General features: G+C 34.8%; 1 protein-coding gene and 1 long non-coding RNA gene across 8 annotated transcripts; both read left to right on the top strand.

Moving 5' to 3' along the window:
* Window positions 1–1,930: 1,930 nt before the first annotated feature.
* LOC126877569 (uncharacterized) lies at window positions 1,931–4,914 on the top strand. Its single transcript, XR_007695149.1, has 2 exons — window positions 1,931–2,004; window positions 2,834–4,914. It is a non-coding gene; the product is annotated as an uncharacterized LOC126877569 (long non-coding RNA).
* A 911-nt stretch (window positions 4,915–5,825) lies between these two features.
* On the top strand, window positions 5,826–13,886 carry LOC126877566 (translation machinery-associated protein 16 homolog). 7 transcript variants are annotated; one of them, XR_007695135.1, is made up of 8 exons: window positions 5,826–6,030; window positions 6,521–6,801; window positions 8,577–9,358; window positions 9,538–9,629; window positions 9,748–9,892; window positions 9,977–10,117; window positions 10,184–10,390; window positions 13,039–13,886. XR_007695135.1 is itself a non-coding variant. In XM_050640241.1 (4 exons), the coding sequence occupies exons 1-4, from the start codon at window positions 6,757–6,759 to the stop codon at window positions 13,051–13,053; spliced, it is 297 nt and encodes a 98-aa protein (XP_050496198.1). In that variant the 5' UTR covers window positions 6,521–6,756; the 3' UTR covers window positions 13,054–13,886. The 7 variants fall into 7 exon arrangements, 1 of the variants encoding a protein (XP_050496198.1); XR_007695136.1 differs by lacking the exon at window positions 8,577–9,358 and having other exon boundaries at window positions 5,870–5,884; XR_007695137.1 differs by lacking the exons at window positions 6,521–6,801; window positions 8,577–9,358 and having other exon boundaries at window positions 5,835–6,030.
* The last annotated feature ends 2,760 nt before the right edge of the window (window positions 13,887–16,646 follow it).

Below are 16,646 nucleotides of genomic sequence, written 5' to 3'. Positions count from 1 at the left end.
TACCGGTTCTTTAAGGTCGATAGATTTATCAAAATAATTTACATCGTTAATAATGTGATCGGTAGAACCGCTATCTAATAGGCATGTTATTTCGTTACCACTTATCTCGTTCATCTCGCTGCTGTGTGCTGCGTGCGCTGTTGCCATCCATGTGCCTGCTCCTGTGTTGCCATATTCGCCATATTCGCTCGTGCCGGCTGCTGATTGACGATGGAAGTTTCCACGCCCCCTGCTCGTATTGCCATTGTTTCCTCTTCCTCTGCTGCGACCGCGTGTTGACTCACACCGATAACTGTTACTGCTTCCCCTTGGACGCTATTTTGACACTCTCTTGCAAAATGTCCCACTCTTCCACATTTGAAGCATCCTTCCTTTTTTGCAGCAAAGGCATTAGTTTTCATTTCTCCTCGATTAGACTTATCTTTCTTTTCCGCTATTTCTATTTTATTCTTCACGCACGCTACCGTTTCTTTCTCTTCTTTCACTGCATCTATTTTATCCGCTATGTAGCTATACTCTTCGGGTAACGTATTTAGCATGTAATTCAGCTTTTCCCTCTCACTCACTTGTGCGCCTGCACCTTTTAATTCATTTATTAATTTTTCAAAATCGCTAAAGAACGATGCTGAATCACTGTATTTATCAAGACTTATCTTCTCCAATCTCCTTCTGCACACGATCTAGTGCCGTCGACTCTTTCAAGTACACTTCGTCGAACTTTTTCATTATTTCATACGCTGTTTTTTCTCCCCTAATATATTCCAATTGTCTATTTGAGAAGGCACTGTAAATTATATTTATCTCCTTCAGATCCTTTTTATCCCAGTCTGGATTGTCTGTTTCAGTCTTCACTCTAGTTATAACAATATCACATTCTTTATACCTCAGAAACATTGTTATTCTTTTCTTCCACATACCGTAACCCTCACCATCAAATATCGATATCATAATTTCCGATCTCTCCATTTTAATTGATTTCCTATTCTTTACTCAAGCGTTCCTACGTGCTTGAAGTATTTTTTCTTTTATTTTATATTCTTTGAACGTTTCTTCCCTTACTAAACTCGCAAGACTAAAAACCACGCACTAAATAGCTTGCAAAACTAGTAACCACGCTCTGCTACCATGTTAAGGTATACAGAGGATTCGAAAATACAAATAGTTTACTTTATTTCGCACACAACAGCTATACATATATATATATATTACACTCTGAAGACTTCGATAACCTTCTTGCACGCACGCTTGTTGTCAAGCAACTCTTCTAGATTCTCCTAACAGCCTCCAATCGTCTTTTGTCTCAACTGAGACCTGGACGCCCTCTGACGCTTACACACACATTCACATGTACAGTGTAAATGTATCATCTACCTAACAAGATCATCAACGTAAAATCCTACCGTCCTCCCGAACATCATAAAACCGAAATAAATATACAGATGACTGAAATGTTAAACAAAAAGATTATAGAAAACAATAACTTAAAAACCAATATAACTTACAAAATAAATCTCAAAACTATAACTTTACCCTTAACTGACAGTCTAGAAGAAATCCTAACAAAAATTAAGAGCGCTCCAAAAATCATTAATAATGTATAATCGTATAGAATGCACCTCAATCAAATTTCCAACGAAGTAAACTCCCTTAATTATGAACATAGAATTAGAAGTCTTAAGAAATAGGAACTAAGTGTCTTATAAATTATTAGTTATATTGATCTAATCTAATCGCACACTTGTAATCCTATTATAGAATAAAGGTATCTCGAACTCTGGTTCAAGAACCCAACATTTTTTTATTATTATTTTCCCATTACTTTTACGTGACACGCAAAGCGTAACGATAAACAAATTCCGGGCAAAACATTGTTGCCGCTACGTGCAATCGTCAACCGAGGTTGAATTTAAAGTTTCTGGTACTCCCCCGAGTATAAATAAAAGAACACGATCGTTAAGACAGTTAGTATCGAACATTCTTATAGCGAATTAATATCGAACGAACGTAAGCATTACCTTGTAAACACATATCGAGCAACACTAAGCGAACGACGACTAACTCTGTACTGCAAATAATTTTAAATACATTTGACTAAACTAAGTATCAACTCGTCTAGTCATTAATTAACAACACGTTTAATCGTCCTCCACATACATGTTGTATAAGCTACTATGTGTATATTTATTTATGTTTCCCATAGTACAGACGTATTCCTTATATTATTGTAGCTGTGTAATTTCAGTAGTATTGCATAAAGGACATCTGTTTTGTTGCAATTGTATCAGCTATTAATTGTAATACTTGAAGCATTTGTATCTAATCGTCATGCATCTGTGATGGCACTCGACCATGGAACTTTCCAACGGCTTCGCGACACAAAGCGCTATACCTTCAAAGCGTAAGGCCGACATGCCTAATGTACCATCGATATACCTACAGTTCTTTCGCCGAATATTCGGAAGAATGCATACGCGGCAACCGTTGCGGGCATCTAATAAACGCGTGCGTAGTGGGGATATCGAGGGGCAACAAAATAAAGAATCCATTTGGTTTCGAATCAAAGATTCATTCTGCCCCGAGCTGCGGAGTGCGAAAGGTTAAGCGTCATAGCGAAGTAAACACAATTAGAGATACGTGATTATTGACTCTTGATAGTTAATCGTTAATCGTTAATCGTTAATTGTTGTTCATCGTTAATCGTTAATTGTTGTCGATCGTTCATCGTTAATCGTTAATTGTTGTTGACAGTTAATCGTTAGTCGTTAATTGTTGATCATAAATTATTGACTGTTGATTGTTAATAGTTTAATTAACTTTTTTGTTGAACATCAAGAGTATTTCTTGTGGCCACCTTCACCCGCTATCCACCTCACATCGTTATTCTACATACGGAAGGCAAGATTGACATCGAGTTCGAAAGACAGACCGCAGAAGTCTGGTCTCTGCTATTACCACGAGACCTTTCGAGACCGCGCAAGGAAGTGCCGGGCCCCTTGCAACTGGACCCAGTGAAACGAGACCAGCCGTCCGTAAACGCGGCATGTGGCGATGGCTTTAGTATCCCGTCGGATTTTCGTAACGGACAGGGCACCAAGGATCTCTTTCCTCGTGAACACCGGTGTCAATATAAACGTATACCCGTGCAACAAACTACGCGGATCCGCGAACAAAGATACGTACGAGCTGTTCGCGGCGATTCGAGTGGTCGAAGCAAACCGAAAACGCCTTTTGCGATTCGAAGCGCGTCCTCTCTGACGCCACAATGTTAGTGTTACGACCGGCATACTTCAAATCCGATGGACTGACGATGGAGATAAAGATGTGGCGGCACTCGGCGACAATGTATATCGCTGAAGTGTCTAATGAACCATCAACATCCCAACGGTCCTTCCACCGAAGGGTCTAGAAGAAAGAGCACGTGGCAACGGCCGCGGACGCCTAGCAAATGCATTGACGGTGGGGATGTTGAGGAATGACAAAAGAAAGTAATCGGATCCGATCGAAAATCAAATCATAAGAGCTTCAGTCTTGGAAAGTCACGCCTAGAGTTCGGAAGTGGATTGTTGTTAGAAAAAAAGTTTCTTTTTTTATTTTTTACCTCAAATTTCTTTTTTTATTTTGTTATTTTACGTGACATTAGCGCATCCGGTATTGGCAACAGCGCGTGAACGACAAATGGCAGCCGCTAGGATTCGTTATAAAATCTTTGTCTCCCGCGCGATTAATTCTGTATTTAGAATAATTTTAAATATATTTGACAATATCAAGTATCAACTCGTCACGTCATTATTTAAATCATCCACCACAAATCCAAAAACGGAACAAGGAAAACAGAGAAAAGAACAAATAGAAAATTAAATTGCTAACATGTTTTTCTATAATAATATTTTAACATCAATATTGTAATACGCAATGTGAAAATGAAAAAATTGGAAGCAACCGAACTACGAATGAAACTGAATCACTTCGCTGCTTGTAAAGATAACTTTTAGTGTTATAAACATAAGTCAAGTAGCAAATAGCATACATTGAATTTACCCAAACTCTTCTTGGAATCTGACAAAATGATTCTTTATTTTGTCAAAAAAATCTTTACGTATGTTCCATTCCCATTCGTCGCTTTTTTCAGTGGCGTGTTTATCGCTACGTCGAAACTCCGTCGGGTAGCAGATAATGTCATTTGAAGTAGAAAACTATTCAGAAACGTGTATACGTTACACAGCAACAAACCAGTCGCCCTTTTATTACCTCGTTCTCAACAGTTCAAATTTCAGGGACGACCGACTACTTAGTATCGACCCAGTACGTCATATTTACTCGCCAAAAGTATTGTAAACGAAAATTGTAACCAGACGTGCCGTTAGTAACCACCATTTTTCGCGAAACTTCTTTTTCATTTGGCGGAAATTTAAACAAACCCCGAAACACGTGGCGTTTTGCAACTGTCTTTAATCCTTTAAGATAAAAAAGATTGACGCAAAATTTTGACGGGATGAAATTTCACGATATATTCAGGTGAAACGATGCGAAATTAGAGCGAAGCTTATAATGGGAATATAGTTTGCTTGTCTGTTGTCATAAAATGAGATATGCAGAATATATTAAAAAATATAGTATATGTAATACGAAACTTTGTATTATTCATGTTATTATGGACAAAATATCACAATATGTTCATATATTTAAATCTCATCCGAAAAAGATTATTGTATGTAGAACACAGTTTAACTGTATTTTGAATTCTTGTTTATCAGATCACAATTGATAAGTCGATATTAGGATGATTATCATCATTTGAAACAATTTTGTGACTGTTATTTGTCAATATACTTTATATCTTATGTACATTTTAAATATGGTACGCAAAATCGAAGTTGCAAGGAACATTAATAAAAATTCAATATTTCAATAACACCTTTCATGATTATAATTAAATATTTTTCAAAATGTCGCATCAGTGTTACATCTAGCACCCCCTCCCCCACACACAAAAGTTTACCAATTTATAATATATGTACTAGTAGATTGACAAGTTACGATTTACAGATTATATAGAATTCTATTTTATGATTTTATAATTTTTCGTTAAATAGAATAATCAAATAACTTGCAATTAGTAAAATTTCATTTGTTTTATCGTCAAACTTGTGCAAGGGAACATATTAATGCTGGTAACTTTAGTGACTTGCAAAATTTCAATAGTGCAAAACAGGCCAGATATTCAATAGCAATTGGTTGCTATCCATATTTTCATCGGTCTTACAATAACCTTATGTTATCAATTATGAATTAAAAAGTTAATGAAATCACAACTCATCCAAGGCCAATGGTTATGACTTCTTTTCGAAGATCCATTGAAATCTCGAGTTTGTTGTTTGAGACATTCAGTTACCACAAAACAAAAACACCACTCTATTACAGCCGACGTAAACAAAAGATGACAGATTTTTCAAATTCTCGGACAACAAACACAGGCTTACACACTTACTGTTTTAAAGTCACAGTCTGTCGTTGAACTTTCGCCAAGTAACTTGATACGTACAGATACACGTCCCTCGAAATCAGTTTTCGACGAAAATATATACGTGACATGTTATGTTGCAACCGAACGTGAATTTCTCCCGGGAAATAGTCTGATATCGTTTATTTATGCGTCTCTCAAATACGAATTTTACTATACACTTCGTTTAAGGCACGCCATTTTGCAAAACGATTATCGAAAGATTACTGCTTACATCGAGATCGAGAATAGATTCGCAGGAAGCTGGATGCCGCGATTTCTTCCCGCGCTTTACTTTTCTCCGAAGTTCTGATTGGTTGATTTCCTGCTGCCATATTCGGTTTCGCCGAGAATCGTGAACACGTACGCCGGAAGCAATGCGGGGTAATTATTTGATTTATTTCATAATATTATTTAACATATATCGTGAAAAGTTCTGAATATTCGGATTCTTCTGTTATCGTTTCATCGTGTGTTAGCATTATCAGCTCTCGGTATCGAATTGACAAACAGAATTTTTCTCATAGAAAGTGAGTCACATTAAGTATGTGTATATGTATAGTCGAAGCAATGCAATTAAAAATTTTTCTATTTTAATTGGAATTATTTATCACAGACATTTTACCGAGGATTCATTTTATAAATCTTATATATATGTGTGTAATCATATATGTGTGTATTCATATATATATATATTATAAATTGGTTTTATATATATATATAATATAACCAATATATAATATATAATATATATATATATATATAACCAATTTATAATATATATATGAATTCACACACACACATACATACATATACATATGAATACACACACACACACACACACACACACACACACACACACACACACACACACACACACACACACACACACACACACACACACACACACACACACACACACACACACACACACACACACACACACACACACACACACACACACACACACACATATATATACAATACAATAGAAATACTTTCGTGTGCTATTATACGTAGTTCGATAGTTTACATTTCACGGGCCCCGTGTTGCACCCGCATTGCTTTCGTTCCTGTTTCCAACGTATAAGTGTAGCGTCAGTGATTCGCGTGACGCGACGTAACCTTCAACGTTTGTTTTTCTCGGTTTATGCGTTGTGTGTTCGTTTGAATGAAAATGTCGCGAGTGTTGTAACAAAAACCACGGAAAACAGAAGAAGAATACGGGAGCAAAAGGAATTCCAGGCTACAGCAGAATGCCCATTACCCAACAGGGTTTCGTTCCATGGTATTTCAACGAGGTAAGCTACCTTTTTTAGTACGCTTCAAGGCGCCTCTGTTCAACCAATTAATTTGCGTCCAACACCATTTTAACTTCGTATACGCAGAGAAAATATCGTTCTTTTGTATTTTCTAACTCTGATCTATGTATAAATTTACCGCGACGGATCATTTCTACGGATTAACGTATCTTATAAAAACGTTGCGTGAAATGTTAATCGTATATAAGTCTTGAAATATTTATACTAATTTCATAGAGGAACGTAGTTGGTACCTTCCGGCTGGCATATTGTATGCTTGTTACATGAACTTTCCAAATATCTTACAGTTAAATGGTTGGATTGTTTACTAGAATAAGCAACGCAGCATTGTTTTTGATTTATTGTTAATGAATTTATAGAATCATATTGTTTTACACATATACACTATCGCTCAAAAGTATCCCAACATTTGATTACTTTTGATATTATGTTATTTAATTGCACAATCAAATTGACAGTACGTGCTGATATATAATGATTACGATCTGTATTATTATCTTATTCCTATGACGTGGTTTTAACAAAGGTCGTAACAAAACGGTCAGAAAAAGTTCTTTATTCACAGACTCTGTAGCCTGTAAGAAACGAATTAATTAATTAAGAATCTCGTTGTAACCTACAGGTTCGAAAAAGGCTGATAGGCTTTGGTCTACGTGGTGGTTGGGAATTTTCATTCGTTTCGAGTTCGCTTAGCTGATAAATAGTGAATGTGCATTTCTTCCAAAATAAAGAAGAAAGCGAAGTCGATAGAAACGTGGGTCAAATTTGAAATCACTTCTCGGTTATGTGGAGGTTGATTAAACACGTTGGTGTATATAGTGATGAGACGAGTTGATATTTGGTGTAGTCAAATGTGTTTAAAACTATCGGCAGTACTCTTCTAACGATCTCCTTCTAACGAATTTAAATTCGACTTCGGTTGACGGTTGCGCGTAGCGGCGATATTGTTCTGTCCGGAGTTTGTTTATTATCAAGTTTCGTACCTCAAGACGGTATCAATGCCCCGAGGCAAAACAACAACATGAGTTACTCTCGATTCGCATCGTCCTATGATTCATATGCCGCTACAATATGCAATCGAATAAAGTGATAAATAGCTTGCGGATGTTTACGCGTCTCTGAAAATGTTAAAAGATATAACATGTTTAACGCGAAGTATTCGTGATTATATTCGCTGCAATTTGAAATATCTGCGTGCAGTCTCGTAGATTTTGAATAAAAATTTATCTTTTATCGAAAAATACATACATGTTTTGGCCTATATATAGCTTTATACTCTTGTAAACTAAAAAAGAAATCGAAAAAATGTGATGTTGACTCTTGGAGTAAAAAATTCATTTATATCAATACTACTTTTAGAAATGCACCAAGAGAAGCAAGACAAATTATTGACGAAACACAGGATAGTCATTTCCGATCCAAAAGAAAAACGCAACTAAAATAATATGTAGATAGCTATTAAGGCAACATGCAGATATGCAAAAAGAAAAATAAATGTGGAAAGATACATAAAATCAAAGAGATTTTGAAATTATAAAGTTCTCCTGTGTTATGTCTAAAATGGAAATAATAAAGTCATTGAAATGATCCATCATTTCAAACTAATATCGCTTCTCTTTACTTCAGAACTGCTATAAACATTTTAAATATCATTATGTCTTGGTTCCCTTGCGAAGTTCTCGAAGAATTCGTCAAATGATGTCATCAACAATATAAATAATCGTAAAAAATGTATATTTGTGTTTAAAAAATAGGCGAATAAAGAGAAATAGGATAATCGAGACTGGTGAAAAAGGATCAACCTTTTCAGCAATGGCAAGGCACATCCCGCATCTGATACAAGCGGAAGAGAAATCAATTCCTATCATGTCACATGGTGAACAAGAACGCAAATACGGAATCTTTTGTATAATACTACTCCAAATTCTGTTGAGTCGCAGTAATAATAATAATCGGGTGTTGACTTCTGCTCGTTTTTACTTGAAGTCTGCTCGTTACCTCTTTGACATTTGGAGGATCGTTTTCTGTCGAAACCCGTTCCATCTGACGTTAAAACCAATAAAAACAATATTACGATAAAGACTTTTATCTCCATTGTCGTCAACTTCCGTCAAGTCTTCGTTTTCTGCTCGCTGGATATAATACGGATTCCCAAAAACTTTCTTCGTATGAAATTTTACTAATGTACATTTATCAAACATTGCACATTTTAAAATAGGTTATCATTATAAGATTAAAAAATATAGCTAAAAATATTTTGAAACGGAAGAAACCAATTTTGAAGTTTGTTGGCCCGGAAATGTCATGGTAAGAAGGTATACTTCGATATTATTTTTACTCTCGATAGGCGTCGCTGTCGTTGCTGTTGTCACATACGAGACACAACAAATCACGAAATTGACAAATCACCGGTGATCTCCTCGAGTCGCAGTTCGAACGTTTCACAAATAAGTTAAAGTATTGAACTTTAGATATAGTGGTAAAATTTATTGCATGAATCCAACAGAGTGACGGTTCAGAGTGTCATAACAAAGAGGTATATTTTGTCTACTCCATTAGTGCTTCTAAGCGTGTGATACTGTCGACGATTCGCCTGTGCATGATTATACATTGAGTAAACGTATAGTCTGAGTTGGAGTTTTGATGATTAGGATAATCGAAATAATTCATAGCCATGGTAATATTTTAACTAATTTATTTTGTTGTCTTTTATAGGCCACTGCAATGAGAAAGGAATTCCTGAAGCCAAAAAAAATGATACATCCAAATAGCAGAAAGTCTATCGCTATTACGAAAAAAGCCAAAAAGTAAATACAATTACTATTAAATTGTGTGATTTATGTTATGTACATTTCATTTATTTTATATGATTATATAATACTTTTGTGTACTAAAGAAGGAAATGGACAATGTGTTTTGTTTCAGAATATCAAATAGACAGAAGGCAGAAATGTCCCGCTTGATAAAACAGAATTCAATAGGAGAGAAAATATCATGGATCAGAAACAATATGATTCCAGGCGTGTGTCCCTATACTCCAGAGTTAACTGCAAGTTTGTTAGAAACGGAGGTAAAACAAAAATGTATACACATGATGATACAGAGATTGTACATTAAAGATGTGATTAGTTATAGTTCTATATTTGATCCAAAGGTATGTAGCAAGAAATGATGAAGCAATGGAAGAAATTACTATTAAAAGATCTATAGGTAGCAACAGGAGTAGACAGCATGCTAGGAGGGAACATATAATTAGAGTAGAAAGAACTAGGAGAATATCATACACGTGGAATAGGTAAAGAATTACAGCCAAATTTATTTTCAATATATCCTGATGTACAAACTCTCCTTTATTTTTCAGAAATTTCTGATATTTTAAATGCAACTCAGTGTGAAATGTTATTGAATTGGAATAATGAATTACAGTGTGTGAATAATTCTAAATTTATAAGGTTTGGCGAGAAAGATTTAAAGAAAGTATTAGAGCTAAGACAAAGAATGAAAATAAGCCATATTAGACTATTCAAATCTCTGTTAGCTATGCCTGTAAACAAGAAGAATTTATTAAGTAAGTCAAGTCAATTGATTTAGATGAAAATAATCAATCGGCAGAATGTGTAATGGAAATAGAATAAATTCTGTAGATATATGTCTTTTTATCTTTCACCTCTATTTAAAAACAAGAAAACAGAAGAAAAGCGAACAGTTTCGTCCTTTTTTGTTTTCGAAATGCTAGAAACCGCATATCGTCTTGCTCTTATCTCCCACGAGAAACAGTCACGTCACAAGATACAAGAGTACGATAGAAGAGAAAAGAAAATGTTCGATCGTGAAATATACAACAAAACTGAAACACGTAGATGAATCACACGCACATCATTAATATTCTGCATCGTTTCTTCGCCTTTTCTTTTATTTTTTCGCTAGTTGCTCCATTATTTAAGAACGAAGATATAGCAATTATTCTCAAAATTGTACATTTCGAAATGGTAAGAAAATCAATAGTACAATGATAAATATACGATTTTAAAAACTTTTTAAATTTCTTACATACTTAGCATTAATCAAATAGCTTAGTATATAAAAGAGTGTACTTGTGTCGCATGTTATAGATGCAGCTGCGTTCGTTACAACAATTCCAATTCCAAGGAATTTCTCTCGAAGATCGCAGTGAAGAATTTGCTTTGTTAAATTATTACTGGTATACTTCGTCAACGTGTGGTATATCGATACAATTTGTCAACCATTACTTTCAATAGCTTCTCGCTAATAAAAACATTTCGTAACTATTTAATAAGAAGCAGTATATTCTTAATTATTTAGAAATTTACTTAATGATGTTTAAAAATACGAATATGTTTAAAAATTATAATGTAAATATATATATTTCATTTCATGTTTTACTAATATATCTCTAATTTAGATTAAATATCTGAAACTTGAAGGAAACTTAAAACTTTCAACACATCGCATACGTTTCAAATTTAGTGCATAGTTCTTGGGTTACATTACCTTCGCTTTCCAAAGATTAATCTTAATATATGGATTTAATGCATTATACAATAACCTCTCTTTGTCAGAAAATTTTAGAAATTATCTATATGATCATAATCTTATTTCATGGTGGATATATTAGATTTGATGGACTATATCTTAATTTTATTTTATATTACTATTAGTAGAACAGTAAGTAGAAAGGTTACGTATATGCACTGTTACACAGTACGAATAAGCATACAATTTTTTATATTTCGCTTGTAACAGCAATCTGTAATTCTGTAATTATCTGTCTTCACATAATACTTAAAATTCGCATTTTAAAATCATAATGAACAATATGTTCATTCTGAAAATATTTGTTAAAATACAAGATTTTGTTAAAGAAATCATGTTTGTTGATGTACGCATATATACGTGTGCACTTTAGTGTTCAAATTCTTATAGTTATCTGGTTTGAAAATATTCAGTTCATAAGTTCGTAAAATGTAAGAAAATTTTTGCGGCGTTTGGTATTTCAATTTCTCGCGCGCATTGCATACAAACGAAGCCTCGTCGCCTCAGCCAATCAAGAATCGGCTAGGCTCACTTTTAGCGGGATACCACCATTCTACCGTCGAAGAGCGAGACTTTTTTCTGTTTCTTTCCATTGGTAGACTATTTGATCGTTTTTATTACCGGTGGCTTGTATCATAAACTTTTGAAACATAAGTTCGATATAAGTTTATTTAAATCTTTGATTTTGTTTCGTACAGTTCATTAATTGCAGGACTGAATAATGAAATAATTAGCATTCTATTCCATGCTTTTTCATACAGCAATGTTTAGTAACGTTTCATTTATGATATACACATTTATGATGTCTATATATCTATATGTCTATATGTCATGTATATTTAACTTAATATTTAACTTAATATGACGAAATTATACGTAATTCTATAATTTCTCTAAAAAATACCAAAGTGGAATTAGACGTAATGAAATAAGAAATCATTACTTTTATGAGAGTTCAAATATCTTCAACGTTTTTTTATTTTAAATAATTTTTTCCTCGAGCTGTACTACAAAATAAAGTTTTGAACAATTCGATAAAATAATTAGTATATTATCAATTGAAATTAAAATAAAAATTGAAATATCTCATATATTATATGAATTGTAAATTCTTGACGAGAACATCGTAGCGTCACTAAATCTTTGTCAACAACTTTTTGTTTTCACGAGAGCTCTACAATACCAGACACGTGTAAACGCATATACAAAACGTATCCTTGAGTGTTCCAGGAATTTGACGAATTCTATTCGTGTATGTATGGATAGCCGACAACTCTAGCCCCCTACTTCTCCCTAACCCAAATTCGTCGGGTAAATCGCAGTATGGGATGTCAGTTTAGCGTAGACAATCAGAGGAATCAGACGTATGTCCATCCGTGTCATTTCGCGACAGGTGGCTTTGGCACTTTGGTAGACATTTTTCTACCGTTCAAACTCACACTATTGTTATTTTCATTTAATTGTACGTTTTTCTTCAATACTTCGTTGTAATCTATTATTTAATTACCTTTGTTTTTCCGACTGTCTTTTTGGTTGTCCCATTTGCCGGTAGCTCGTGCAATATGTTTTCGAAAAACAATTTGACCCTGATCATTGTTTCATTTTCAAATGATTTATTCTTTTTATACATTTGTTTTAATATTTCGCTCTTTTTTTGTGCAGATTACTATTATATGATACCGAGGGGAACTTTGATGTATTAGAAGGATGCTGTGAAATTCGAAAGGACGGGATGAAAGTCAAGAGGACACCATGGTGATTAACGATAAATTTGATAACTTTTCGTCGAAATGTGATAATATTTGTTCACTTTTAGATTAACTCCATTTCTTATAAATATTTCGTGATATTATCGTAATTAATATCTAATATAACAAATTCTAAATTCACGGTTTATTAGAACACCAAGATGAAAAATGCAAGATTAAAGAAATTATTTTTTTCTTTCGAATATATTAAATTATATTTCCGAAGAAATTGAATAGATTGTTTAACATAAATTTAACATAGATTCTCTCGATTCTGTTTCATTTGAGTAAGAAATTCAAATAACTTTCTCATTTTGCTTCATTATTCGTAAATTGTCTGTAATATAATATGGACTATTAATTTCGTTTTTCTCAATAACTTTTATTACATTTGAGAAATTACGTTATCACAGACTAGTTAAAACAGTTTCTGCATATCGCGTTATTTTCGTATTGCGCAGCTTTGTTTAACGGGCAGAAAAAGTGCGCCATGTTGCATTAGAACGAAGTCAAGTAATGCATAAAATATTTGAAATTATAATGGCGGACATTCTATTTGGCGGATAACTTTTACAAATCAATCGTATTATGCAATATTCATACATATATTTGACAATAATAAAAAATACTTTGAAAATATTTTAAATATACTAACGATATATTTTCTTTCGCATTTTTGGTATAATATTTATGTGTATATTTTCGTGCTCTTGATATGATATATGATTCTACCTATGGTAAATAAATAATAATTAATTCGTAGTTCTAAGAAAGCAGTATTTTCGTAAACAAACACTCGACAGAAAAAAGAAAAAAATTTCCTTTTCCTATCCCCTACCTCTAATAAAGTTTTCTTTCAGAATATTTTTATGTCCGCGCGCAATGCGGTCGGTAGAATCAGCGTTTGCTGCGTTAAATCACATTTAATATTGATTTAGAGCATAATAACTTTCATTAAATGTAATTATAATAATCAGACGCGAAATTAGGGTCTGTGTGTTCGCCGATTGTCAGTTGACATAACGGATGCGTTAGTCTATTATTATTATTATTATTTTTTTTTTATTTGCTTTGCTTTGCTATGCTTTATTAAAGTTTTCTTCCATCGAATTCGATGATTTCAATTTGATGACGACTTGATAACGAATCCCTTGGATCAGAACAATATCGAACACGACATTCTTTACATCTAATCGTGAGTCGCATGCGTTTTTGTTCTTCAAGTCACTCAATTATATCGAAGGATGGAAGGTCCGAATCGACACGGGCAATTTGTTATATACGTAGAATTTTTGACGAGCATAGTGACCGCGGTTATTTATTATACCCGTGAGTAGTAACATTTTTGTCTATATTTTATTTATTAGTTTAGGATAGGTTTTCTTGCACACCGCGTTTTTAAATGATGATGAATATATATGTCGGAGATGAAAGGACACCGGAGCCTTCCCTTTGGAACTTCGGGAAAACCCCTTAATACTGTAATCTAGATTCTACCATAGCCGTTATTAAGCAATTGTCGTCATTCAATCCGATTGTATTTGTTCGAGATTTGTGATAATGAGCTTGGGCTCGAGGTGACAACCAGTCGCCGAACGTAGTCGCGTTCAAGGGATGAACGTTTTGCCTAACAAAGGTATGGAGTAATAGTATAGCTCTCCTTAAAAAGAAATAGTTGTAGCAGCACGGGACAATAAACATTCCAACGGTTTCTGTCCCGTGGCTCGTCACACACAGACCCTATTCTTCCTAACAGTCCCTAAATCTACCACCTACTACAGGGAGATACGGGAAATCTGCTTTTCTCACGAATGACGCTTCCCGCTAGCAACTTTCTCTCAAGGGTGGTTAGCATCCTTCTTCAACCACCAACCTAGAAATTAACCAATTAACAGAAACGTCCATTTCCCTCACTTTCCGAACGAAGGCTTTCCTCGACGAATCCGACGATCTCGTGTCCTTAGACACGCCCTATTATAGTTCTCCTCTGCAGCATCATTGTGACGGAAAGTCATTCTCTCGTGAGGTCGCATTAGCGAGATACATAGCGTCTTTACGCTCTGTGGATATTCTACGTTTTAACAAAGACTTAGTTCAGTAATACTTGTACCGTAGACAAGCAAGTGGAGTACAACTTGGATTTTGGAAGAAAGCGCATTTGGTTATCCCGTTGACTGCGGATTCGCTATTGAACCTAAGATCATTGTTATTAGCATCTCGATTAGCTAATTACCACGGTTACTTGTCAAATTCTGTAATAATCGTATTTGCGCTAGTAAATATCTTCTCTATTGCATAACAACGATGTCTAATCCAAATGAAAATTCGCTTCACGCCCCTAACCTTAATCATAATCTGAACCCGACATATATAATATATATAAGTATGGTATTTACATATTACAATATAAAGTATTTTGTGTAAGTAATATAATGTTGATAATAATATAATTATATGTATTGTATTATTAGATATAACTAATGTATATATGCATATGATTGAAAATTACACAATATATTATGTAAATTCGACCAATTGCGGGGAGACGTAATCGCGAGGAGAGACGTCAACGGGAGTCGTAAATTCCCGTTACGATTATAACAATCGACACCACGAATTGATCGATCCCCTGATTTCCGGTGAGATAATAGGGGTGATTGAGTTTGTATAACACTGTGATTCACAGAATTATAAATTATATGTCGGATCACGATTCGAATTTTGGGCGCGCGACGACTCTTCATGTGGACTAGCCATCGTTTCACAAAGCCGAGATTTTATTTACACGTATATACAGGTCTATCACTAAGCTTAATAAATAATAAGTACAACTAACAATAAGTCTAACAAACACTAAGCCTAATGAATAATACGATCTACGAATAATTAAATTAAATAATACTATTAGCAATGTTTGAGTTCAAACGAATCCACGGTCACCGGGATAACTCCTTACTAAGCGAAACTAACTTAGACGCAAATGCGATCGTCGAAAATGCTCGATGTATCACTCTCCAAGGCAATCGCAAGAATGCCAGCCTCGTGGAGATTTTTCTTCCTGTACGATTGCATTTTGTTTTCTATACCCGTTTGGAAGCATCGAGAAGGTTCCAAACGCCGTTGCTAGGCACACTCGTTGGAAGCATCGAGAAAGTTCCAAACGCCGTTGCTAGGCAGTTTCTGCCTGGAGTTTTGATTACTAATACAATGTATGTCCCATTGCATCGGCACCTCCGAGGCAACATCACACGTGGTTAGGCCCGCTCTCGAGGCCGCATGCCGCCACAACCACATTTCTCGGAAAACACATACAACCACTCCAGACCTCCGTTAGATAAAACATCCATCCCGTGACCGTGGCTACGTTCAGCGACCGATTGTCACCTCGAACCCAATCTCGCTTATTACAAATCTTAAGCAATTACAACTATAATAAAATCTAGGCTAAGGTACTAGAGGATGTTCCCAAAATTTCCAAGGAAAGGCTTCGGCTTTCCTTTCATCTCCGACACGGCCATCCTG

Source organism: Bombus huntii, unplaced genomic scaffold, assembly GCF_024542735.1.
Source record: "Bombus huntii isolate Logan2020A unplaced genomic scaffold, iyBomHunt1.1 ctg00000190.1, whole genome shotgun sequence".
Lineage (NCBI taxonomy): Eukaryota > Metazoa > Arthropoda > Insecta > Hymenoptera > Apidae > Bombus > Bombus huntii.
The sequence above is the reverse complement of the archived record's forward strand: the minus strand, read 5'-3'. Positions and strand labels throughout refer to the sequence as shown.